The sequence below is a fragment of the Trematomus bernacchii genome, unplaced genomic scaffold (genome assembly GCF_902827165.1).
Source record: "Trematomus bernacchii unplaced genomic scaffold, fTreBer1.1, whole genome shotgun sequence".
In the NCBI taxonomy this organism is placed as follows: Eukaryota; Metazoa; Chordata; class Actinopteri; order Perciformes; family Nototheniidae; genus Trematomus; species Trematomus bernacchii.
In genome coordinates this window covers 8,303,552-8,329,986 of record NW_022987828.1, presented here as the reverse complement: position 1 = coordinate 8,329,986, position 26,435 = coordinate 8,303,552, and the positions used below count along the sequence as shown (strand labels likewise).

General features: G+C 41.1%; 1 protein-coding gene across 2 annotated transcripts; it reads right to left on the bottom strand.

Annotated features, from left to right (window-relative positions):
* Positions 1 to 6,955: 6,955 nt before the first annotated feature.
* efemp1 (EGF containing fibulin extracellular matrix protein 1) lies at positions 6,956 to 23,581 on the bottom strand. 2 transcript variants are annotated; one of them, XM_034152437.1, is made up of 11 exons: positions 23,396 to 23,581; positions 22,709 to 22,812; positions 22,497 to 22,542; positions 21,990 to 22,304; positions 11,924 to 12,046; positions 11,448 to 11,567; positions 10,950 to 11,069; positions 10,509 to 10,628; positions 9,588 to 9,714; positions 9,306 to 9,498; positions 6,956 to 8,797 (listed from the first exon to the last, which is right to left on the bottom strand). In XM_034152437.1, the coding sequence occupies exons 1-11, from the start codon at positions 23,541 to 23,543 to the stop codon at positions 8,636 to 8,638; spliced, it is 1,578 nt and encodes a 525-aa protein (XP_034008328.1). In that variant the 5' UTR covers positions 23,544 to 23,581; the 3' UTR covers positions 6,956 to 8,635. The 2 variants fall into 2 exon arrangements, with proteins under 2 accessions (XP_034008328.1, XP_034008329.1); XM_034152438.1 differs by having other exon boundaries at positions 23,406 to 23,525.
* Between the last annotated feature and the right edge of the window lie 2,854 nt (positions 23,582 to 26,435).

The following is a 26,435-nucleotide window of genomic DNA, read 5'->3' as shown; positions in this document are numbered from 1 at the left end:
CTCTCTCTCTCTCTCTCTCTCTCTCTCTCTCTCTCTCTCTCTCTCTCTCTCTCTCTCTCTCTCTCTCTCTCTCTCTCTCTCTCTCTCTCTCTCTCTCTCTCTCTCTCACACTCTCTCTCACACACTCTCCCTTTGTCTCCTCTTTATAGCTCATTATTCAAGTCACCAGAAAACATTTAAGCACACAGTTGGAACAGTGTCCCTCTGATGTAACTGTAGGGCGTGTACAGATACAGAAATGTTGTATAATGCATGCTAGGGACAGATTAAGGGGTTTGTAAGGTGGCTCAGTTATGGCTGGAATTATTTTAATAAATGCAATATTATTTTTGAATGCGTCAACTCATCCTTGTTGAACTTATTTTTTGGTTTACAGCTCAGTAATTTACTACTCCGTGTGGTGTGTATGCATAGTCAATGTGGTAAACACTGTCCACAATGAGGCCTAGTTCAAGGGTGAGGCCTGTGTCACACTGCAAACTGGACAGACTTTGCCATCTGTTGGACAATTACATCATTACACCTCTCATTGTTGCTGTAATTCTATTTAAACAAATAAACATTTATTTGTTTGTTAGTGAGCATGGAACAATTGTGCAATTTTATGCTACTAACAGAGACAGATTTTCTGATTCTCGTCCATAAAATCACTTTATCTAGGCGTGGTGATTGATGGTGATGATGATGATGTCGTGTGCATCCATGCAGCCTATGGTGCACACGCAGCCTTTGTGCCTGCACAGTTTGTCCACTAGGTGTCAGGCTGCACCTGCAGTATGTTGCACATCTGCAGTGTTGACATGTGGGGCCCAAACAAATAACACCATCTCTCATCTTTTCTTGCTTGAATTACCTTCATCTTTGATCCTCTGCCTCATGAGACATGAAGGCTCTGACACTACATATTGTGGATAGTAACATGCAGTGCAACAGGAGTTAGTTTCCATTACTGAGTCTCTTACATGAGATGTCACGTCTTCTTTGGCTCTACATTAGTATCATGGAATTCAGGCAGACAGTTGCACCTTCCTGGGCATTACATGACTGATGGTTTGTCTCACACAGCAGAGAGGCCCGGCCATAACAATGGACACAGCATGACATTACGTGTCACAAAACCTGATGGATATAGGACCTGAAAGCCACTGAGGACATTAGGTCTATTTTTGTGGTTTTGAGGAATCTTTGGTTTATATTACACCAACCACAAACTCAGCACTGTAAGATCTGCTCAGAGAGCCACCATCCTGTTTCACGTCAGGTTAAAGTGCGTAGATAAACTTCATTTGAAATATGTTGTCTTATAATTGTTTTTATGGAGAGATAGCAGAACTAAATGCAAAGAGATAAGATGGGTGAAACAAAGCAAAAGGGGTCCAATGGTGAATCTTGGCGAGTAGACGGGCATTTTTGGAATTCTGCATCTGATCCCAGCATGGATCAGGTCCTAACATAGCAGCTCTTATCCTCTCTGAGACAACTGGGACCAGCTAAATTATCCAACAAGACACATCCTCTTACTAATAATACTTACATATTTGGCTGTGTTTTGCTATTATCTATTTTAGATTTGACAACATGTACCCAATTTTTAAGCAATATAATGAAATAAACAACATTTGTTTTCTACTTGGAAAGGTAAATTCAATCCAAAAACAATCAATGCAATTCATTTTTTACTTGTTGCATTGTATTGAAGTTTTCAGTGCCCTCATCCTTAGCGCTAAAGCATTCACAGAAAGCCGTGTTCGTGTCTGGGATTTGCATTCTGTACCTGAGTTGCACTGCTGTGGAATGTAATGGGCACTGACACTGGTTTAATGAGTGCATGTACACCCAGGGCCAAATGCAATTACATGCTCTCACAGGCAACCATCAAAAAAGTGGCAGCTGTTAACCGCCATTCATCGCGGATGGTCATGCAGTTAACTGTATTTGCAGGACAGGGGTTGAGAGGAAAGAGTAGAAAGACAGAGAGACAGAGGGGGGAGAGGCTAAACTCATTATGAGACAGATAGTGGAGTAGCATCTGTCAGCACTGGCACTTTACCATGACTCCTTTTGCCTGACTCAGTTTCACCAGTGAAAGTCATGCCATGCTTTTCCAGTCAGTAACACTGTTGCACACATCCTGCAGAAGTGTGGGAAATGCACGAACAGCCCCTCCAGGAAGGAAGATATTTTGTAGAGTTTTAAATTCTCACATTCAGTGTGTGCCTCTTGTGTATTACCACTACATTTGAGTACAGACATAAACCTGTGAAAAATAATAACCTAGAGATGGTTGATGAGGTTGTTTAAGCCTTAATACTGTCCTGAGGGTTTATTTTTTCGATATCCTCAAAGACTCCCAAATGAAACAATTTATGTCCACTGCATGAAAAACAGTTTTTACAATATCTTCTATGCAGATGGTAAAATAATTACCTGTCCTGTGTCTTTGGGCAATACAAGCAATATGTGAAGGCAGTATTTTGTACTGAAATTAGGAACATTAGAGAATAACATCAATTTGTTAATGTTAGATTAAGCCCATAATTTGAGCCCCAAAATGGACAATTTGTTAAAACGCATGCAGCACAACATCATCTTTTTTATTTATCATGCAGCAAAGAGAATGTTTTCAGGTGGTTTGGAGAGTTTTGGAGGATTCTGTAAATATCTTCAGAACAGCCATATGGGTTTAATGACATTCCCGGTATGTCTTTTTCAGAAAACTGATAGCTTAGTTCTGTGAATGAAGTTTAATGGTAATATGACAGACACAAAACTGAGGTTGCCTCAGTCGAGACTTATGGTCTAGTTTATTTGAAAGGAACTTATGCCAAAATGATTAAGCCCGGTTTTGATAAATACAGCCAAACTCTGAAGTCTGTATTTTAATGTCCGATAGCACACGTTGTAGGTCTCATAACCACTCATCAATTTAAGCTAATATCATATTAGTATACTATTAAAAATAAAATAGTCATCAACAGACATTCCTTCTTTAGAAACCTGTTAACTGCTCACCTTACAAGGCAGAGCATGCACTCTGCTGTCTGCTCTGACAAGTCAATAAAACCCACTGGTATGCTGAACATTTTTGGAAGGCAAGATAGATATGAGGCTGCGTTGGAATTTGATCAGGCAGAGAGCCAGCCTCCTGTTCATTACAGAGCTTTCCAGCATTAACACACCCTCCCGGTGAGCACACCTCAACCTGAAGAAAAGTATTACTGACTGGCACGTCAACAGCCCGCGCCCACCCTTGGCCTCCCCTCCACCTGCCTGTCTTCATCGCTGTCACACATGCATGTACTCACACACGCTGCATTCAGTACACACACACACACACACACACACACACACACACACACACACACACACACACACACACACACACACACACACACACACACACACACACACACACACACACACGTCATGTTCTCTCTCGATTTGTTGTATTGGGAGGGGTGTCAGGGAAGTGGAAACTATGAAAAGCCCTGAAAATCCAGGGCAGATGTGAGCTGACAGGGCGAGAGAGATGGAAGTGGATTGGGAGCAATGGGTGTAAGTGAGAAGCTCAAAATGAAGCCTCAAAACTGTGTCTTTTCAGCATGTTTCTTTGGGTTGTTTTATGGGGGAGAGAATGGAAATGAAATACTAAAAATACTTAATTGTATCTAACTCAGACAGACTTCACACTCTTGTCTATCTTGTGATTTTGAATCAGAATTATAATTAGAATAAAAAAACGTTATAATGCCCATAACAGGAAACTTATAGTGTTATGTTGATTTTTTGTATTGCTGGTATGAACAAGAGAAATACATTTGATATCAAACCTATGTCAGTGTCCATATTGGCTCCTGAATTTAAGGACAGACTTACAGTAGAATCCTATCCTCTAATGCGGCTTGGTAAGAAGGAAAATGTAGCATACTGTATGTGTAAGGAAGCCCCTCTTTAGTAATGACCCTCCTTTGAGGATTATCTCCCTTTAACTGTTCCCTCCTTCACCGTGACTTTGAACAAATCAAGACTTTCTAGCCAAACCTCAAACCATTACTGGGAGCTTTATTAATTATGGATGATTTAGAGATTAGTAATAGATTGTTAAAAAGGAGGACATGTTCTTTGCAAATGTGCTTAGTGGGTGTTAATTAAGTAGCCACTGTTTGAAGCATGGCCTGTGGGCCTTTTCCTTATCCTCCCCCCCCCCCTTGCCTCTAAGATCTATGTTTCTTTGCTCGTGTGTGCACACCCTGCACTATTACAGCAGATCAAGCCTCCCCTGAATAAGAAAACACTTCTTCAGCTGCATTAACATGCTGCACTCCTGAAAGGTCCTCTTTTGATCGAGCAGCTAATGATTAACACAACACGGTGTAGCAAGCCCTTAGAGGAGATATATAAACCTTTCCCTTGATATGAACTTGTATCATAAAAAGCAATGCCACTTACGGTTACTGTACTTGGGGATAATTATCATCCTTGTATATCATGTTTTCCCTTGTAATTATGTCATAATTCAAAGGCTTCCCCGGCAAAACTAGAAACGGTCCGGTACGTCACCATGTAACAAACTCTTCTCTGAGGAACGGGCCTATTAATTGTCAGGATATAATTACATTCACAACACCCACAGGGCCCGTCTCGTTTAGTCATCTCAGAGTTACTGCTCCAAACTATAATTAGAGAATGTAATCACACAGGTATGGACCTCCAGGATTTATTTTTTCAGCCCGACTGAAGGCTGATTGAAATGACATCTGTGGTTGGGTACCAGGCAGGGAGTGTTTACGATCTGGCACGTGTTCAACAGCCACATGTGGTGGCACCGGGCAGCCTACCATACCTGCAGAGTTCACAATTTACGTACACAAACACGCTCCCATGGACGGTTGGTCCTGCTAATTTGTTTGACGTGTGTATATTCGTGTTACCTTGAGCGATTTCTTGAGTGGCATGCGTGTGTGTGTGTGTGTGTGTGTGTGTGTGTGTGTGTGTGTGTGTGTGTGTGTGTGTGTGTGTGTGTGTGTGTGTGTGTGTGTGTGTGTGTGTGTGTGTGTGTGTGTGTGTGTGTGTGTGTGTGAGAGAGTGTGTCTCCCTGTGAATGCCCCTGTGCGGTTATGCCACCATAGTGTGGCACCTTTTGCCAGTGTTAACAAGTGACCTCATCTCATAATATCTTTCCGATCTCAGATGCCATCCAATAAACGACTAATTTCTCACCTCTGGGTGCACTCTCTCTTGCCGTGAAAACACCTCTTACCTCTCTCCCTGACACCCACTCTGAAAGACCTCAAGACGGGGGAACATAAAGCAACTGCACGCTATGAAGTGATTGTGAGTGATCTCCCAGTTAAAAGTGATTAATCTCTTGAGTTTCAACAACATTTGTTTGATGTGGGCCCTGGGGTTAAACCTGGATAAGTGTGAGGCCAGTGAAAGTCTAAATTAATGTGGTGTTGCTGCACTGTAAAGCCTGAAACCATTCAATTCCTATCTCATATTTTCCTGTCTGTTTTAAGTCACACGAGTTGCATGGCTCTCGTGATGGCAATCTGTGCAAGGTTTGAGTGGCTCTTTAAAATAATATTGGTTTGTTTTTACAAAGTAAAACATAAAATATGTCATCTTCCTGATATCACATGACTCCAAGCTCTCTGGCAATTATTGTTTGTTAACTGAACTAAAGGCACATCTGTTTATTTTTACTGTATGCACCACAGAGAAAACACAAATGTAAACTAAAATATAACGGTATCTTAAGTAAAGTATTTCATAAATACCTAATATTGAGGCTGGATCACATTGTATAGCAAATCAAATAATCCTCAATTAAGTTACTACAATCATTTTACTGAGAAATAATTTGAATTCTAATTAGTGAATCAGGCCCTGGAAGTAATATTCTCTATGTATTGGAAATGCATGTATACTGTCATTTTCTCTAACTGGTATAACAAACCTGAAACATGTCCACTTGCTTTTTGGAAATGTTGACTGTGTAAATTCATGACTGTTTAATATTAACAGCTTTCTGAGATCTGACCCCAAACATGTTCAGAGTATGAAAACAGTAAAAAAAACAGAGGACAGCTATTGCATCACTGGGATACTGTAGTGAGGAGAGCATCGAGGGTAACAAACATCCAATTTACTGAACTTACAGAACTTTTTTTCATTTTTTCATCCCTGTGATCTACATCCAATGTCTCTGGCTTTGATCTATTTCATAAATCTAACCGTGATTAATGAAATGTCTAGCTATATGCTGGGAGATTAAGTTAATTATCCTCCGTTACCCTGAGTGGAATATTAATCAAAAACATGAAAAAGTTGCTCTTCTTTGGGAGTTCAGCACATGGTTGAGTCACAGAAAAAGTGGGTGAGCAATGTTTTCTCCTGGGGGTTGAATCATGCACGAACAGCAAAACACAGAGCTCCAATGAGCGACGAGCTGAAGATGGGGTTAGGGGAGCAATGACACATCGTGTATCATTTTACACGTCCCAACGCTGCTCTGACTAAATCTCTTAGACAGAAGAATGATTGAGTAACAACTTACCATTAAACCCCTCCCAACCATTTCACATCTACATATGTTGGGTGTATATGTGTGTGTGCAGGATTCACATTTGTCCCTCAGCACACATTGACTCAACATACTATATTACTACATCCCCGCTGGAGCTCTTTAAATAAGATAGATATGATGGCTAGGGCATCATGTTCACTGCATTTATCATTGTTATATCCAGATGAAATCATCCTCACGTTTTCCCAAAAGCATTGGAAGAGCAGCGGAGCATATCACACAACCGCTGCATTTTCCATTATACTGTATATGATGTCAGATGTTGTTCACTGTGTTGCAATAACAGTGCCGAGCAGCGTTGTTTTCACACATTTGTTGTTTCTCTCTTTAGTTGTTAGATACAACAAAAAAAACAGAACAACCTAGCCCCATTTATCCATCATATTTTATTCAACAATATAACTTTTGCTCTTCAGAGTAGAATCAATATAAGATACATATGACAAAATATATTTTAAATAGAAGAGAAAATCATTAAGGCATTTCAATGAAGGAAGTCTTGACAGCATAAATGATACGATTAGTGTTACACATTTTTTACTGTATACCTCTAAGGCACTATGGCATTATTGCTGCTGGAACCACATAAAGACGGATCACTTTCTACACTTGAAGTGGTGACAACATGTTGGTGTTTAATGTGGTTTTCAGTGCTGTGTTTCTACAGTGTACAGTGTCTCAGCAATAAACCACAGCAGACCCGCGGAGTCACGAAAGGCAAAGCAGGTAGTGAAAGATTTCTCATTCTGCCAAAAGTGTGGTGACATTGTATTAACACTTTAATAATCCCCTGTGTCACACTATAGGGCAAAGCACTGTAATTATGTTTATCACGCAAGCCAGCCTGGTGCCAGTGTGTGACTCCATGACTGGGACCGACATAAGAAAGCTCAGCTGTTCCTCAGGAGAATCGCCGTGGCACCAGTGAGCGGTCACTTGGCCGAGGTGTGTTATGAAAGCTGTCATTTCCTGTGCGTGTTCTCGAGTTCAAAGAGAAATCTCTGTTATTGCCTGTCTGACTGAGGTCTGTGGGGATGGCATTACAGAAACGCATAAACACATCAACCAAACCTGGGGGCAGAGAACAAGCTCTTTCTCACTATTTCCCTTTATCTCCCTCTGTGTTTCACACTTTCACTTGCTTGCATGCATACAAAAAGCCAGCCGCACACACACACACTCACACACAATCACACACAGATTTGTAACTTCAATATTATGTACATGACTTTACTCCTGTGAGTAAAGTCCACGTGCATCAAGCCTGTTTAAATGCGAAGTTTAGTACTCTCTCAAATAACAGGCACTTCCTTTACACTTCTGAACTGTTCTGGACTTCTCTGGAAATTATTACTCATGAGTAAAACTATACAAAAACTTGCAGGAACAGTGTGGCGCAGCAGCACTAACCCCTACTACATGCATAAACAGAAGCTGTGATTTACAAGGTCCGTCATTTATTTTTATATAAAAAGCTGCTCATATTGGGTATTTGTCATGTACATTTATATAGAAAATGTGCTTTTTCTCTCTTTCATATGACATAGCCTTTCACTGATGCACACACAGGTTATTGAAAGCAAATGTGGTCTGAAACAAAGTGATTAATGTAGGTACGGCTGCATAAATACTCATCAGTTACGAATTGTGTCCACTAGGCCCCTTTTCCTGATTGCCACGGCTCTGTTTATTATTCTGGAAGGAGGGGAAGTAAATTAGATCCAGCATCTTATCTTTCTTAAATCCACCTCAGGCACAAAAACTTAAAAATGGTTCAACTCTAAAGACTAAAAATATATAAATTGTGAAGTGCTTTTGTTGAACTACAGTGCTTAATTCCTTAGAACACATTGAGAGAAAAGGTGCCCAGTGGTCAAATCACAGCATGGGCTGTCAAAAGCAAGCCTATTGGAAGTGCTGTACGAGTCTGGGGCAGCCTACGTTATTGTATTGTAAAATGTATGTTATGCTGATACAGGCATCTGCTGTGTTACACTGCTATGTTAGCTAAACCAGGTGTGTGTGGGCTGCTGGGAATTGTGGTGCTCAGAAAGCGTATGGCCCGACTATGATGGTGAGCCGCAGCACAGAGATGGAGCGGTAGTTCATGGTCAGATGGAGAGTGACCATCTCCAGGTCCACCACGTACTCCCTGGGGCCCGACAGAGACTTGGTTAGCACCAGCATGGCACTCACATTGCTGGAACGCTGCAAGAGATATGATAATTCAATAAGAATGTAGGTTAATACCTATTTATCCCATATACTTTATGTACTTGTACTTTATCTTTACTGATAAGCAAATGTGAACGTTCAAAAAACGTATGGTAATCTTGCTAGACAGTATGTTATTGTAAGCATGTTAGCATGCTATGTGTTAGCATTGAGGGTACAAGCTTTTTATACATCCATGACGTACGGACTAACTGTTGATTGTTTGTCTTGTTTGCTTATAGTGACAAATGATATCTTGTTACAGCAAAACTGTTACTTCTGTGTTACATGTGTCATAGGTTGATCAAATCAGTTTTGGAAATGTTTTGGAGGTGGAGTCAGGAAAAGGATAAAAGCGTCAATAGGTGAGTAATGTCATTAACTTAGTTTTGAATTGCAGATTTTGACAGCATCGTGACACTGATACAGTTGAGAATGTACTTTTGTCTCCCATTACACTTCCCCCCAGCTTTTCATGTAACACAACAACATTTTTACTTACCCTCAGGAAAAACTCTCCTGCCTCGTTCCCAGCTTTGATCCTGAAGGTGTTCTGTGTGTTTGGGTACATGTTGGTGGCCTGAATCTGGAAGATGTCTGCTGGTACGGTGCGCTCCGCCTGGATGCTCATGTATTTGTAGACAATTGACGGTGGGAGATTCAGGCACTCAGTCTGAGAGCGGCAGATACAGCGACTGCAAACACAAAACAGTTTAGACAATCTGTTCGAAACTGAAGGCACTACTTGATATTAAAAAGAAAGAACTGGATGAAGTTTACTGACTTTTCAGCGGTTTTGGTGTAAGGGGCCTCGCAGGGGTTTCTGGGATAGCAACGGAAGGCTCCGTAATAGTTCCAGCACATTTCATCTTCTTGGCAGTTATGGGTCCCCGACTCACACTCATTTATGTCTTGTGATTGGCAAAGTGACAGAGAGAGAAAAAAGAATTGAGTTGTCAAAAATAGCTGCTTGACAATAGTATCCCCCACTTCCAAAACACATAAACTCTACACGCTTCATGAAACCGAGCTGTGAAAACAGTGCAATTTGGGAACTGTGTCTTAGGGTTGTTGCTGAATTTCCAGCAGCTGTGGAGGTGAAAGGAAACACAAGAGGAAAGCCTGCATATCTGTAGTTGAGGGAAGCCCCCGATGTAACCCCACACAGCCCTTACTGCAACTCTTTCCCTGCAGCACCATGAAAATAACCCCATCAAACATGCCCCAAACCACAGGTCTATTTCTGGCACAGCAACCTGGATTCATCATCATAACACAACTAGCCGGATTCATGGCTCCCCCTATAAACCCTGCACCTGACCGAGGGGGAGAGGAAAAAATAACAGCTCTCCCTTTGAGCGAGCGCCGGAGCTTCAAATAAATCCACTTCAAGAAACCAACATCATGCTTATAAATTCACAGAGGTGGCTGAGCGGGGCAACACCAAGTTTGTGTTGCTTAACCTCTGCATTCTTTCCATGACAGTACTGGGTGAGAGTGGCCTTCATTCCCGCTTGAGAGAGGTAAAAAAGAAAGTCGGTGATAGCAGGATGATACAGTTATTTTCAAAGAGTTAAAGAATAGGGGGAAGGGAAGAAGACACGAGGAACTGATGTGAAAACAGAGGGGAGGGTTAGCTAGATAAATAAATACATTCAGAAGGGATAAAAAATAAGATTTATGAAAAAAAGGAGGACTGCAATACCTTGACACAACCTGCTTCCCTGCAGCTGATATCCTTCTGGACACTCACAGGAGTAACTTCCTGGGCTGTTAACACACTGGTACTGACACAGGAAGCTGGAGAAGCCGCATTCATCAATGTCTGTACAGGAAATATACACATTCAAACACAGATAAGATGGAGAACGAGGATGAGGCGGTGCACGTTGAAATCTTTTACAAACATGAATTTGTTTTGATGTCTATCTGTTTATGTAAAAAATGTGTGTGTGTGTGTGTGTGTGTGTGTGTGTGTGTGTGTGTGTGTGTGTGTGTGTGTGTGTGTGTGTGTGTGTGTGTGTGTGTGTGTGTGTGTGTGTGTGTGTGTGTGTGTGTGTGTGTGTGTGTGTGTGTGTGTGTGTGTGTGTGTGTGTGTGTGTGTGTGTGTGTGTGTGTGTGTGTGTGTGTGTGTGTGTGTGTCCACCTTGGCAGGAGACTTTGTCTACAGCCAGATCGTAGCCCTGGTCACACTGGCAGAGGAAGGAGCCAATCAGGTTGTAGCAGTGGTGCTGACAGGGATTCTCCACATCACACTCATTCACATCTGAAACAAAAGCAGATGTTTTACATGCATGGAACTTAATATTGTAGTTTTATCTTTGACCATCTGAAGCTCTTCAAGGCTCTTGGCTTGCATAGCGAATACGAGTGGGTGTGAAATAATCTATTTACTTATATTTGTATCATTAAGTAGTTGCAGTTGCTCCTCAGATGTCAGTTTACCATTTTATTTGATAATTTTTTAACAGTATAGCACTTTATTATAATAAACTCTTAATACACATGCAAGTGACAACAGGTGCCTAGATCTGGCAACACACAAGCTTCCTCTGAATAACAAGGCATTGAAAGAAAAAAAATGTACAACGTAATGTTGTACACAATAAAAAACGAGTACACACATTACTTTTTAATGACTTACCAACACAGCTGTGGTTGTTGCTGGCCAACTTGTGACCTGCGTTGCACTCACAGTAGTATGAGCCCTGTGTGTTCACACATCTGTGCATGCAGTAGTTAGTCAGGGAGCACTCATCTCTGTCTGCAAGGAAAAACAAACACACACAAATTCATGAAAATATGAGTGGTAAGACACAATTCAAATAGCAATTTTTTTAAATAAGTTGATAAAAGACAACATCATTTCCAAAGGCTTGACACCAGTTTTAGTCATATGACCAAAAGAACTGATTTTCACAATCGATTTATCTGCTTGTTATGTGAATAATGTTTCTCAAGTCCTTGCATGTTTTTGGCAGTTAAACCCCCAGAGATATCCAGATAGAATGATGAAAAAAGCAGGAAATCTTTATTTTGGATCTTATTAGTCAAGATAGTTGGTGATTATTTTTCTGTCGTTTGACCTGCAGAGGAGAATGTTTTGCGTCAACAACTCACCTACACAGTGGTCTCCATTCTTCTGGTAGCCTTGAGGACACTGGCAGGTGTAGGAGCCTCTGGTGTTGTAGCACGTCTGTTCAGGACCACAAGTGTGTCTGCCTGTCGCACATTCATCTATGTCTGCAATAAACACACAAACACACACAGTGAGAGGAAGCCAAGTTAATGCCTACTGTACACAGGAACATGTGGCAGACAAAGCAAGGCAACATGTCTGGACTATCTGAACTCTGTGATCTGCGATGTGTGAACTGCTTTTCACAGACAGTCAAACAATTCTGTGATCACTGACACCATCACATCACACACATGTTCACACAGAGAGTAGGCGATTAAATAAAGAGGGCTTTTATTCAGAAGCTCCGGGTAAAGGGGAAAACACAGATCATATCTCCTGCTAACAGGACAGCTCTTTGAAGGGGGTGAGAGTGTGAGTGTGTGTGTGAGAGAGAGAGAGAGAGAGAGAGAGAGAGAGAGAGAGAGAGAGAGAGAGAGAGAGAGAGAGAGAGAGAGAGAGAGAGAGCTCAACTGATAAGTCTTATGCTTTCTACCATAACGCCTCCCCTCTCATCAGACTTTCATCAACCCAAAAGCACACAGATCCACTTTCTATCCGACACCCCATCTTTGGAAAGTTACATAACATGATAAGTAAAAAGTTGATGTTTGCAGAAGAACTTAAGAAGAAGCTTGAACGCAAAAATCTCTTCAGAAAGATGCTACATTTCTTAAATCAGGTCAAACCATTTTACAAGCGTACAATATCTCTGATCTAAACAACAGATTAATTGTTGACCAATTAAGTGATAAGCAAGATTTTAGAAAAGCCAAATCAAAAGTTACCAATTAAAGGTTTAAACGTATTTTTTCTAACTGTACAAACAGTTGATATTTAATCGTTTTCAGCAGACGTTTGAATTTTCCAGTTTGGGCCACACAGCAGTGGAAAGATTCATCTTTTTATCTTGAACACATTCTTCATTTTGGTTTGTTTGGAGTCAGAGCCCAAAAAAAAGTCTCACCATAAACCCCCCCTCACCCCCATTAACTTAACTTCAATCTTCCGTCCCCCCTACACACACACACTACAAATACACCCTTATTGTATACTCTCATCCCTGAGCAGCCGTCCTCCTGGGTGGTCTGACACAGCCCATCATATGCAGACAGCCAGTGGGCATCAGCATGACAGACAGTTATCCTCAATACCACACACAGGAAAGGAGGAGGGGGGGTATTATAACTGCATTATGAATCGACACAAGCATAGCCTAACAATAGTCAGAAAAACCTGACAATAGTACTAGACTCGGTCCTGCTTCGACAGACATTATGTTTGCATGATTTCATAGATTTTATTCCCATTATGGGATATTGTTAAACAACTTTTTTGAATGTATTAAGATTGTTAAATAATATCTTTAACAGAATTATTTTAGTTATTGTGCAAAAACTGGTCCCAAAATGTTAATTTTCTGTTGTTTTCACTGTTCGTTCAGTGTTCCATCTTGTCAGTTATCTGTGAAGCACTTGCACTACTGCGCTAATCCTTATGAAATCCATACAAATAAAGTTTGATTGATTTATCTCGCCATTCCCAGTTCCTCAAATGACCCATATGCCAGTCCTAAAACTTCCACCATCCAGTAGGACTGGTGCTGGTGAGAAATTGGCTTGATTTGCTGCAGATGGGCCCTTTAAACTAAAAGGTAGACAGGCAAGTTGTGTTCACTTCTTAAAGGTAGGAAATGGAAGAGGGCTAAAATGTGTTCGACTCTATGGGGGCACAGTGATAAGATGAACTCAGTACATTAGGGACAAAAGCAGGGCTCATCTAAAAGCTGCACTTGAGAGACAACTTGGTGCGAATTGCATTCAGGGAGGAATGCACAGAAGAGGCTTGTTGCTCAGTGACCCGCTTAGTGACAGACAAAGATAAAAGCGCTGTTGTTCTGGAAACTCTAACACTCTGATGTGGCTTGATAGGCATCTGGGAAAGAGCAAACGTAACCAGCACCAAATGAGATACTGAATGCTTGGACTCCAGCAGTATCACATATACTGACCAAAGAGCATAAAGAGATGCTGTTAAAAAAGCCCTGGTGCAATGGAGAGTCTAACTGCTGGCGGGGAACCTGGAGCATCCAGATTCAGTCTCTTAGATGAGGAGATACACTAAACCTGGATGTGGATGATTAGCTTGAGATTGGATTTGGCTTATTATTAAAGGTTGCATCTATCTGGGTGGCAAAATCAATACTGTCTAACGTCCTTCATTCAGTTAACGGCAGGGACGGACTGGCCATACCGGGAGCTTTCCCGGTGGGCCGGTACCAAAGTGGGCCGGTCGGACAATTCACTCATTTTTTAAGCTGTACTGTAGTTTGAACACACAGAACAGTAATGGGAGAAACCAACAATACAGAAGTCAGAGTATTAGCTAGCTTGTTTGGTAGCTAAAGAAGCTAGCAAGATAAACCACTAGCTAAGCCTTTATAGAAAAACAGAGTGAGGTGCTTGTCAGAGAAGAAACTGGAGGTGAAATCCTGCAGAATCAATTAAAAATGTGAATAAATGTTAACATATAGTTGAAGCCAGGATCAAGCACTTAGTGTGAATCACAAACACGCCTATTTACTGGAGGTATTTGGTGATTCATTGAGACTGGAAATGCCCTGCCTTCTGGCAATATATTCAGACAAGTCACAGGCTCCTGGTTCCTGATCAGTCCTGTGGGATGATGTTGGGTATCACAGTGCCAAGAAGCAGACAACAACTGAGATGTGGGTGAAATGTTATGGTTTTAGTGACACAAAGAACTGTCACCAAACTGATAAACTAATAAAACTTTGCAGTCTACAGCTAGGTAAGGTAACTTCCGGGATTGAAAAGTAAAAAAAGCGAATGCTGAAATGCGTCCAACTTGTATTATTTCTAATAGCCAGCAGGAGTTGCAAAAGGTAGACGGATTGTATAGAAGTCTATAACAACAATTACCATACTTCACTATTGATTATAAAGAAACTTTAGGGGGTGGCAAAATTGTGACTGACAAGGGGAAACCACACAGTGTTGTCTGGTACTGGTGCTCACAAAAACCCAAATTTGAGGATTAAAACCTAATCCACGAACAAATGTGTGAGATCACGGTGACTTAAACAACTCCCTGTAGTCTCTGGTCTAAAGCTCCAAGGCCCAACAGAAGGTACATTTGTCTTTTTATGATTTAAGTTTTGTTTTTGTTTGAAGTGACTAAAAGTGATCAATCTATTAGGGTAAGCAATTACTTTCTTGGATAAGATGAATGACCAATCAGATAGGTAGCAGAGCTTGACCAATAACAGTTGGCAAACTAAACTTCTAGTTTTCTTTTTTAGTGTCAGAGCTGCTCCACATATGGCCTCAAGGCTACAGATTTACAAAAATTACATCAGGTGCACTTGAAATCATTCGGGATTGAGTACAATTACATATATGCCACTGTGTATGTAAATCCATCAAAAAAGGTGTTGCTGGTGCACGGCAGACATCTGCGACTGGATCATGTTCTAACACTCTCCTACATAGGGTGTAGAAACCATCTGTTGGTGCGAAGTAACTGCACATGGCTAACTGTAAATTGTTTAAATGTGAACAATGCACCGATGCTTCCTAAGAAGTTCTGTGTAGGAAAAGTCAGAATCATTCTTATCCCCTTTAAGAAAGCTTGGATAGCTCTAAATAAAAGCATGCTGTGTAATGCTCCAGTAATCCAAAGGTTCATTCACGGGAATAACTTGTGGTAACCGCTATTTTGTCACTAAACCTTTTAAAGGCTGCCAGTACAAAGTTCCACAAAAGTTTGCGTGTGCATCTGTGTGTGTGTGTGTGTGTGTGTGTGTGTGTGTGTGTGTGTGTGTGTGTGTGTGTGTGTGTGTGTGTGTGTGTGTGTGTGTGTGTGTGTGTGTGTGTGTGTGTGTGTGTGTGTGTGTGTGTGTGTGCGGGTGTGGGTGTGTGTGTGTGTGTGTGTGTGTGTGTGTGGGGAGTGGCTGGTTCTAAGGTCCCATAAAGCCTCAACAGCTTACCACATGTAGTACAGTCCATATAGTTTACACAGGAAAACAGATTTTACCATCTAATGTGATGATGTGTTGCGTGTGTGGAGAAGTGACTCTGTTCTCTGAGGTCAGATTTTTTCCTTTTTTTCAGGATTTATTTAACACAGCTTACAAGTTTCCTCTTAGAGCCTGCTGTAACATCACAGGGAAAGATAAGGCTGTCCAGCAGGAGAGTGGAAGATGTAAAAGGAAAGAATGAGGAGAAAGGGTGGAGGCCTTTTTTTTTTTAAACAAAAAGGGCTTTTTAAGATTTGAAGTTAGATTTATGGCCGTGTGTGCATATGTGATGTCAGAGTTAAAAACTCCTAGCTTTTCAAGGAGATTAATTCTAAATGCCTTGTGGGAGTTGGGGGAGTAACGGGAATGGCGGCAGCTCAAAGAATGCAAGTGTGTGTGTGTAATGAACAAGTGGGTGTGTGTGCATCAGAGGTACTGTTTGAGGTGCTTTGAACATTAAATGGTCTTTTACAATGTTATATACCGAATTGTGGTGTTACACTATAAAGAGATGTAGTGTGTTAGTGCGTGCATATTGCTGAGAAAGAAACAGCATATGTGTCCAAAACGGGAACTAGAAAGTGTTTGGCCAGAATTCAAAACAATGTGTTATTTGCTCCAGATTTAAACTGACATGATAGGGCTTGTTGTAATTATCACTTGAGAGCATTTAGTCTTGTTTTCACTGAATCACTGCAATGGAAAGCAGAAGCTGTTCCAAAAACAGTTGGAGCCGTTCTGCTGTTGGACGGTGTCTCTGTTTCCCTCTGATTATTGGATAATTCAATCTTTGGGAAAGCAGGTTAAAAAGTTAATAGCCCATAACATTTCACAATGTCTAATTTATTAGCATGTCATACACCCTGAGCGTTTGGTTTTGCTTAACCTCAAACACCTTAATATCACCCCTTCAGGCAAACGCTGCACTGCACGTTTTTCATTTGTGTATAATTCTCTCTGCAATGCAGCGTAAAATGCAGCTATCAGTGGCTCGAACACGACCTCAGGACAAATGGGAGTGGTAGTGTTCCCCTTTCAAATCAAGCCCGAACACAAAGCAGATAAGAAATCAAAGAATTCAAGGCACTCTAACATTATATTCTGTGTATTCCCATCCCTATTAGGGCATCAAATATGTCCATGCTATTGCTATTCGCACCACTCCCAAGATTCCCCCTTGCCTATCGCTCTCATTGTTCAAAAGTTAGAGGAGTTTTAGTCATGCTGACACTAACTGATTTGTGAGTTTGTTCTACACTCTTCTAAAAGGTCGGGCACAGTCTTGACATTCTTGAAAATCCATCCAGTGTGCCAGCTACATTCCCAACTGATAATAATCCTTCCTGTTACTGTGAAAATGTCTTAAAAAAATAAAAAGAGCAATTCTCCTGCTATTAATTTCGATATTCAATCACTCTGCCGACTGACATGTGTCAGCTGTAGCCTTTAGAGAAAATGTGTGGCATGGAAGGAATGAAACCTGAAAATAAGGTCAAAATAAAAGAGTGATAAAACGAGTAAAAGGAGAAACTGTTTGCAGCACGAAATCTGCGATCGCATGCGAGTGTCACCCAGCTGAGCGCAATAGTGATTTATAGCAGCCCTGTGACCCTTTCCATCATGATGTAAACGGAAAGAGCAACACATGTAAGCACATCAGAGGAGGAAGCAGCTGGACGTTGGACAGGCACCGACCTCGGGGAGAATAATAACAACAACATTAAGCACTTGCGTCGAGGAGGCACGGCAAAGCTGCTTCCTTTCTGCTCTCTGCCATCGTGAAGCCAGCGAGGAGCCAGCAGCAAAACCACAAGCAATAACAGCACACTGTACGGCAACACTGCACAGTCCAGAAGGGGGGCTGCTTGGCTTGTACTCACAGAGTCTGAAAAATACTCTGGTTATCTCTGGTGATGAAATACTGTCACCATGTCATGCTTGTAAAAACACAGGAGGGCAGGAAGTCATTCTTGTTGTAATGTGTTGATCGTGTTTTAGGATGGTGTTGCCAAAAATGTAGCCAGTATACCCTTGATTGCTTAGATCAAGAGATTAAATTATGTTTATTGCCATAGAGACACTGATGTCAAAATACATTAGGAAATTAAAAGAGCAGTTAGAAACTGGAAAAATTATTTATCAGAAGTTGCAACATCAACAGGTTTTCTGGCACAGTTTGCAAATGGAAAGTGAGTCTTGAAAGCCAACAATCTTAACAATTTTAATTACCAAGAACAGACTTTAAAACAAGAAGGTTACTAGATGTTTGAGGCAGATACGGTTACTAATGAGTGGTTTGAACATCTAGTAATAGGGATGATTTATTGACTGGTTTTCAATTTATTTTTTACGAAAACACATGTAATTGGTCATAAACTGTTGAGATGCTCAGTCACTGTCATTCCTAGAAAGCATCTACCATCCAAAGGTTCAAACTAAGGAGTTAGAGAGTTAAACCACACTGTGGTGTACAAGGAGAATCGCATAGTGAAGACGCACTGTAGCAGTCTGAGAACAGGTGGAAGACAAGAGCTTAGCTGGTAATAGGAGGGTTCAACAGGCACAAAGGTGTGCCTCAGGTGTCTTTTTGTTTGAGTAACCCTAAACAAAGTGGGCCAGCTTGTGTTTGATCCCACTTCCTCAACAAAACCATAGCAGAACGTTTAATTTAACATCCTGTATGTCCTGTATCACGTTCCCCTCACTGTTGAAGTCTATGCAACCTTCTCCAAATCTGTGTTGCCAATCTTTGATGGATGTTAGAGAGAAACAAAAACTGACAGGATAACATCTAAAGGAATTTCCTGAAAAACTGTAATCGCTCTCTGTGTATCCTCACATCTTTTCACAAAGACTGTGTGGCTACTAGGGCTTGTTTCTTCAAGTGTAAAATGTCAGGATGAGATGACAACAAGTGGAGCTGTAAAGTATAAACTGTAAAGGTCAAATTGTGCAGCAGCGTCACGTCTCTCTGCTTGTTCTGCTCTCTGCATTCCTGCTCCTCACAGATCGATCCGATGCTTATCTGTCAAAGGTGGTGAGTAATTCCTTCCATCACAAAAGATGGGAGCAAACGGAAAAAACAACCACCACTGACATTCCAGAGATATTCCTCCCAAGTGCATTGCATCTGTGTGGAAAAATGTTATTGCATGCACCCGGCCTTGTTTGGAAAAGTACACAAGTTCTCTGTCACACAAGGATTAACGGACTTAATAGAACATAGTTAGGAAAGATTTCCAGCCACTGCAGGTAAAGAGCGTCCGGCTTAAATCAGTCAGGCATGTATGTAGGTGGTAATGTGGCCTGCATGACCTCAAGAAACCAGACAGGTAAACAGGAGTGTCATGTATTTTCATGTCCCATACTGCAGCGCATGAGTATCTAATTTAGACATTAAAAATAAGTATGTGATCTCAAGACGTGAGAGGAGAATGTCAGAAAGTGTAAAACACGATCTGGCCAACATCAAATGCCTGAAGCCACTACAAGTACAGATCAGTTTGTTATGAGCACTCTCTAACAATGTTCAACTGTAAATGAGGATCATAAAATAACGCCTTTCCACTTTTCATCATACGTAAACGATTCCTCCGCTTTTGATGAACAACCTCAACTTCTAGGAGGAAGTTATCTCACCTCTGCTGAAAATAAGAGTTAATATGCATACATAAGACTACAACAAGCCACTTGTAGGCATCTCCTTATGGTAAACACAGTAAGTGTGTGTATGTATGTTTGCAGGGTGGGGGGAGGTCATGGAAATGCAAGGCATCATTAAGCTGTCACACATACAGTAAGGCTTCAGAGTGTGTCTGTGTGGCCGGGGCTGGGGGGGGGGGTCGCCAACTTCCCCGATGTGTCACTGCAACAACACACACTTTCTCTCGGGTTCACACTCAGGGCCAAAAGGGCTTTATTGCGCCATTAGCAAAATGGGAACGAATATTAAATCTACATTGAGAAGGAAGAATAACATAGTGAAGTGTATTATGTAATTTGTGGTGTGTTTTCGCTTTTAATCAGCATAAATATTCTTATTTTTTTTAGATTTTAAGCTTTGGAAAACTGGCAGCATTATTTTTCCAGTGCATTTAGCTGAACCTTCTACTATTCACCACACGCTCAGCAGTAAGTCACCAAAACAGCTCAGCAGCAGCTCGGCTCATGACGTCTGTACAACCTGGCTTGGTCAGTGCTCCGGCACTTCTGTGGTTATTTAGTGAGTGTCAGCCTTTCATCTTCCCCTCTGCCCTACCTGACTCGGCACTCTAGGTTTCCTCCACAGTGGTGAGTTAGCAGGGAAGGAGCCTGATGTAAGCGCTATTTGATACATTGAGGTTTCCCCCTATTGAAAGTTAATGGGAATTCCTTCGCTAGCAAGATACGTAGCTATGCAACACAGCCGCTGTGGAATAAAATAAAAGAAGAAAAAAAGACAATTCTGTGTCCAAGAACAATTGGCTCATTGTAGCGAGTTAAAGGTAATGACAGAGAAACCAGAGACTGATGTAAACAAAGATTATATCACTCCACCAACAGAAACGTACGCCCATGAGACGGCACGAGACGCCTTCCAGTTTAAACTCCCGTCATTTCAAAGCAATAACACTGACAGCAACAGCCTATCTTTGTTTAGCCCATGCACTGAAACGGCACGCCAGCGAATGAATAAGTATTGCACCCATGCCAGCTTGCTTATGTGGTTAATTTAGCTGATATGCTGCCATGTTTTACACTCTAATAAAACCTAATTGGGTTTCAATTCAGAGAAACACATAAAGCACCTCACACATATCTTTTCCCCAGGTGTAAAATCAAATGTGTTACTTTCACTGGAGCTCTGTGACCACAAGCCTCACCACACAGCCACTCACCACATGCCTCTGCCTATTGGCATGAGGAACTCCTACCCAATGAACACATAAGATTTATGGTTATGGTGCACTTTGCCTTACATTACTTTTACTCAACATCCTGATCTCACACAGACAGATGGCAAAGTTAAAGCTGTACACATGCCATCAGAGATGCTCTCTCAGGTGCAGCTATGAACATCTGGCGCAGAGCGAGAAGGTGGGTGTATGTGTGATAGAGAGACAAAGAATGAGTCTGTAAACCACTCCCATTTGTAAAGATCAAAGAGTCTTGCCCAAACACAGCATCACACCCACACAGCTTTGCACAGCTACCTAAATCTCAACCTGCGCCCAGCCAAGGGAATATATACTTTAAGTAAAAAGGCTTAAATATGAGAACAGGGTTAGGGTTAACCCCATCTCTTGATTTGCCCCTGAAGAGGAAGAACTTAATGCACTTAAGAAGGACAATTTCTTATATTTTAAGAAGATTCTGAACTCGGGCCAAAAACATCATGCTGCAAACGACCAAAGAGTTTAGAAAACATGACATCGCAGAGAGAAGAAACAAGAAGCTTGCAACACATCTGGCAGCTACGCATGGGTTAGCTGTTGATGACTGTCAGGCAGTTGGATGAACAGTTCACCTTTGGAGTTCTGCTTATTGAGGCTCTTGAGTCTTTAGCAAGCAGTGAGTGTTGAAAGGCTCCTCAGAAGTGAAATTGAACTCTTTCAACAATACATAAAAAAATGATGTAGAAGTTCAAAAGGGACGGCTGCCACACTTAAAGTCGGCCCTCGTGTGACAGATTCCACCCTAAAAATGTGGGTGCAGATTCAAACTCTAATGTACTGACTGATTTGTACCGCAGTATACTGGCATAATTAAATGTTTGTTTTGGGTAATGTTTTGACCTCCTAAGTATCAGTAGTATGCTTTTGTTGCTTTTAGCCAGATGCAGTGCTGCATGGAAAACATGTCTGAATGTGAATCTATAAGGGATATGTTCGTTTTCTCTTTTTACTGCGATAAGAGATGGAAAAGTCTAGCTTTGATGCTATTTGATATCTTCTTTTGGCTGAGCAGAGAGGGGTGGGTGCTGCTCTTACCTCTGCAGAAGTTCTGCTCATCTGCAGTGTATCCGGCTGTACAGCGGATGGTGCGGCTGTTCGGAGAGATCCCAAGGGTGCCTGTAGTCCGGGGGGGTACAGGCTGGATTGGCTGGACAGCAGGGACGGCAGGGACAGCAGGGACAGCAGGGACAGCAGGGACAGCAGAGACAGGGTCCGGCAGCTGCACCTGCTCGCCATCCTTACTGATATAGATGATGGCGCTCTTGGGGAGGCAGAGGTATCCACCAAAGTGGTTGACACACTGCATACCTCCTTTGCAGGCATCCTCTAACAACTCACACTCATCGATGTCTGAGAGGGACGGAACATTATGACAGAAAGAAAAGAGATGATATATAGCATTTTCTTTACTGGAATATTTCAATAGGTTAAATAAATAACATATATTAAACTTAATTGAATTTATTAAAATCATTATTAGGCATTAAAAGCTGCACGGTGTTATATTAACCGATAATTTAAAAATGTCAGTCAATATCTCACCTCTGCACTGCTCTTTGGTACTGTCATACTCATACCCTTCTGTGCACTGTGAAGGAGGGATAACAATGACCATGAAATTATACATATTTAATTGTCCCATAATGTAACATCATAATTAAAAACACGAGGCACTGAGTTCCCCATCAGCAAATGAAAGTACGCAGCGTGCCAAGTCCCAGAGAAACACGAGGTGTTAAACATCTCTCACTTACTGTGTAGTAGACAGGCTCCTCAGCCTCCTGAGAGAGGACATGTGTGAAAACCGCAAACAGACACACGCAGATCCCCAGCATGTCGACCAAACCACGGAGCAGCACTGTAACGAGATGCAGAGGAACCAAATGGATAGAGCGTGCAAGATCATTTTTCGCTTGACAAGCCTACAAGTTTTAATACCAGTTATTACATCATTGATGGCATTGCTTAACGAGTCCCAACATCTCCCGCTGTTGGCGTGATGTTTATGTTGGCACTGCTCCAGCTAAATCTGCGACTTCAACTAAGTGAAGTGTTTTTCTGCTGTATTTATTCCAAAAGGATTAGTGCGTAATACGCGTAAAGATCGTGCGTAAACATGCCCTCCTGTGTCAGTCACTGTCAGGAAAATGAACGAGTTAATCAGCCATGCAGAGCTCATGTTGATTAAAATGTGCACAAAACATGTTCAACTTAACAAGCCTCCCAATCAAATATTACTCTGCCTCGTTCACCGCACAATGTTCCGACTGACACTTGTTACTGGGCAATTCCCTGAAACAAGAGAAATACACAAGAAACAAGTGCTACTGCAAAAAAAAAAGATCTCACTTGTTTCAACATTCACAATCCTTCAACAGCTATCATTGTTATCTTTCACATCGCAGTACTGTATGCATTAGCTTTGTCATCCCGTGGCGTACCTGCAATTACCTGCGGATCTCCAATTTGCCGAAGATGTCCCCGGGTTATGTTTTTGTTGCGAATCCGTGCGCGCTGGCTTTTATTCTGCAGAAAGTGCAGTAGATGTTGGATGTTAGTCGGAGTGCAAGTAGCACTTGTGATGAACATGCGGCTCGTATACTATGACATGCTGGGGGCGGTGTACCGGGCAGGTTGAGCTCAGGCTTTCTCTCTCACCGGGGAGCAGTAAACCATCAGCAGGCTACAGTGGCTCCCTCTATAGACTGATGACTAGTGATAAAAAAAAGGTAATAATCATAAAACGGCTATCGATGGAAAACTGAGCTAAAAAATAATCTGTGATTAGTCCTTAGTCATTATATTGCTTCACAGAGCGAACATATTCCCATCGGTGCAAGAACCCAAAGTAAACAGAGTAAGGGTTACCACTGTATCACAGCCCTGGCTCCCATGCAATAAACATCGAACCTATAATTTACTGCTGTAATAACACTTATTATAGATAATTTAATTAAGCTTTAATACAAATCTATGTGTCCTTATTGTACTAGTGTTCTTCTAACAACACCATAGGGAATTTGATTGGATGTTTTCCTTATTTTTATGATTTCGAGCATTTTCAAGAGGAAATCTGGAGCCATAACCTGTTTAACGCTTTAACTGCCAGCGCCACCATTTGGTAGAGCACATTTTGTGGCTTGATATCTTGTTGAAAAAAAAAAAAAAGTTTAACTCCATCTGATTCAGCCAGCTCTACCCTTTGGTTGACATGTTATGCACAATACAACCTCTAGATGTCACTGTGGTTTGAACAGAAAGCCCTTGAGCTAGCTTCTTCTGAGAAAGTTGGCATGCTAAAAATCACTGCTGAAGTAATCACTATTTTTGGTCAACTTTTGGAAGGTAACCATATAATTGTTGACATATTTTAGTGTCAGAGTACTGACTGAACATAATTAGATAACTTGATGCACAAAAAAAGTTTGAACAAGGGTGTAATTATTTTTTGGAAAATATGCTCAACCAACCGGTCGAATTGGCCTTTTATGGTAAACTTTCAGAGATGTTTTTCAATAAAATATGGTAAATACATAGCTAGATTCATGGTAATATTACTAAATCTAGTACTGCCTTATGAGTCTCAGAGTGAAAGAGTGATAATAATTTATATAGCACCTTTCATGCATGGCATTCAGCCCAAAGTTGCTCACAGATGAGCAAGTTAGGCCAACACAGGATATAGACATTTGCTGTTAGGCCAGTGGTTTCCTGTTAGGCCAATTCAGCATATACAGTAAGATGAGCAAGTCTTTTTTTTATTATGAAAAACACTTTACATGACTTTTTTCCATTTTTTTTTTTTACAATTAGAATTTATTATCTTTTATGAAAATATCTGGTTGTATATATTGCTCATTTTCCATAAAAGAAACAAATGTATTTGAGTTTGTGTTTTATTTGAGTTTGATGCATACAAATACTGCACTGTATATGATGATTGTTGAAAATGCACTTTTACCATAGAAGGCCAGCTGGACCAGTTGGTAGAGGCTCATAAAAACAAAACTGTGTGGTCAGTCAAACAAATACAAATTGTTTGTGGTTATTTGTGGCCCATTTGATAAAAAAATTCAAACAAATCATTTTTCCACAGATTTTTTCTTGGTCTGGCAGTTAAAGGGTTAATTTGTATAGGCCTACACAATTTCTGTATGTTATTTTAAGAATGAGCTTCCATAACGCTAATGGTTATAACATGCAGAGCATGTCAAGCTGTGAGGGTTCAGATATGTACAGTATGTGTGTGCAGCAGGTGTTAAAATCAAATCATGTGTTGAAGACCTCTGTCAGCAACCACTACATTAGCCTCAAACACATTTCACGGTGTTTACAGGATGCCTGCGCTTCAGGAACATCTGCTAGAATTGGCATGGCTTCCTGGATTTCCCATGGGTGAAGAGACAGCAAGTGATTGTGTGTGAGTACACATGCATGTGTGCCAACAGCTTGCTGATACGAATGGATAGAAATGTACTTGGCGCCTCCTCCTTTAATGCTGACCTTGTGACCTTTACTCACAGGGTGTGGATGACAGGAAGCCTGCAGATATATTCTGCATGGTGCAATACCCTGTAGGTGCAGAGGCAAACTCGAGACTTTTTCTGGCAGAAATGTGATTCTTATTTTCCAAGACTGGTGTTTAAGCTTTAATTGAAGCTTTAACTTGTAGTCAGAGAGAGTTTAACCAGGTATACACATTACAACTTTCATTTTAGAGCAGAGCTCTGGTCCTCAACTGTACAAATATGTATGTCTGCTCACAAGAACAAACCAGAATATGGCCCTAGAATAAACTATAGAATATTCAAATAAATACAAACATGACACACAAATTATTGCCAGAGGCTTGACCTTTCACTTAAAGTTTATTTTACTTGGCAAGCTATTCAACACATGCACACAAAGGCATACACATTGAGATAAAACACTTGTTAAATCAAAGTTGTTTTGAAACACTTAATAGAGATTAATTGGAGGTTTTATCCAAGACTGACGAAAGAGAGGATTTCCCCTTGGTGCTATTCCTCACTGGAACCAAATGAGACAGTCGTGCTTGCAGATCAGACAGTTGAGGCTGAGGTGGGTGTGCCCCCTCCCCGAGTGCACCTCTAGGTGGGAGAAAATCTCTAGAAATGTTATTTAGGTTAAAGGAGACTATCTTTTCTCAAATTATATTACAAAAGCACTGATTAAGTACATTTGAACATCTGTGCAGAAATCGCATTAAAACAGTATTTGTAAAAGTCAGCATGCAAGAAGAACGCGCTAACGTATGACCTCAAGAAACCCAGGCACTCCATTTGGACTTAAGTGCACAACAGGGGAACATAATACACCAGATCGCACAAAATACATTTAAATGCAAGAGTGATAGATTGGACCTTAGCTTAACATAAATACTGCTTTGAGTTTCACAACATCTCTGTGGTCATTATTACCTAATCCCCCAGCTAGCAATAGTGACACACACACACACAC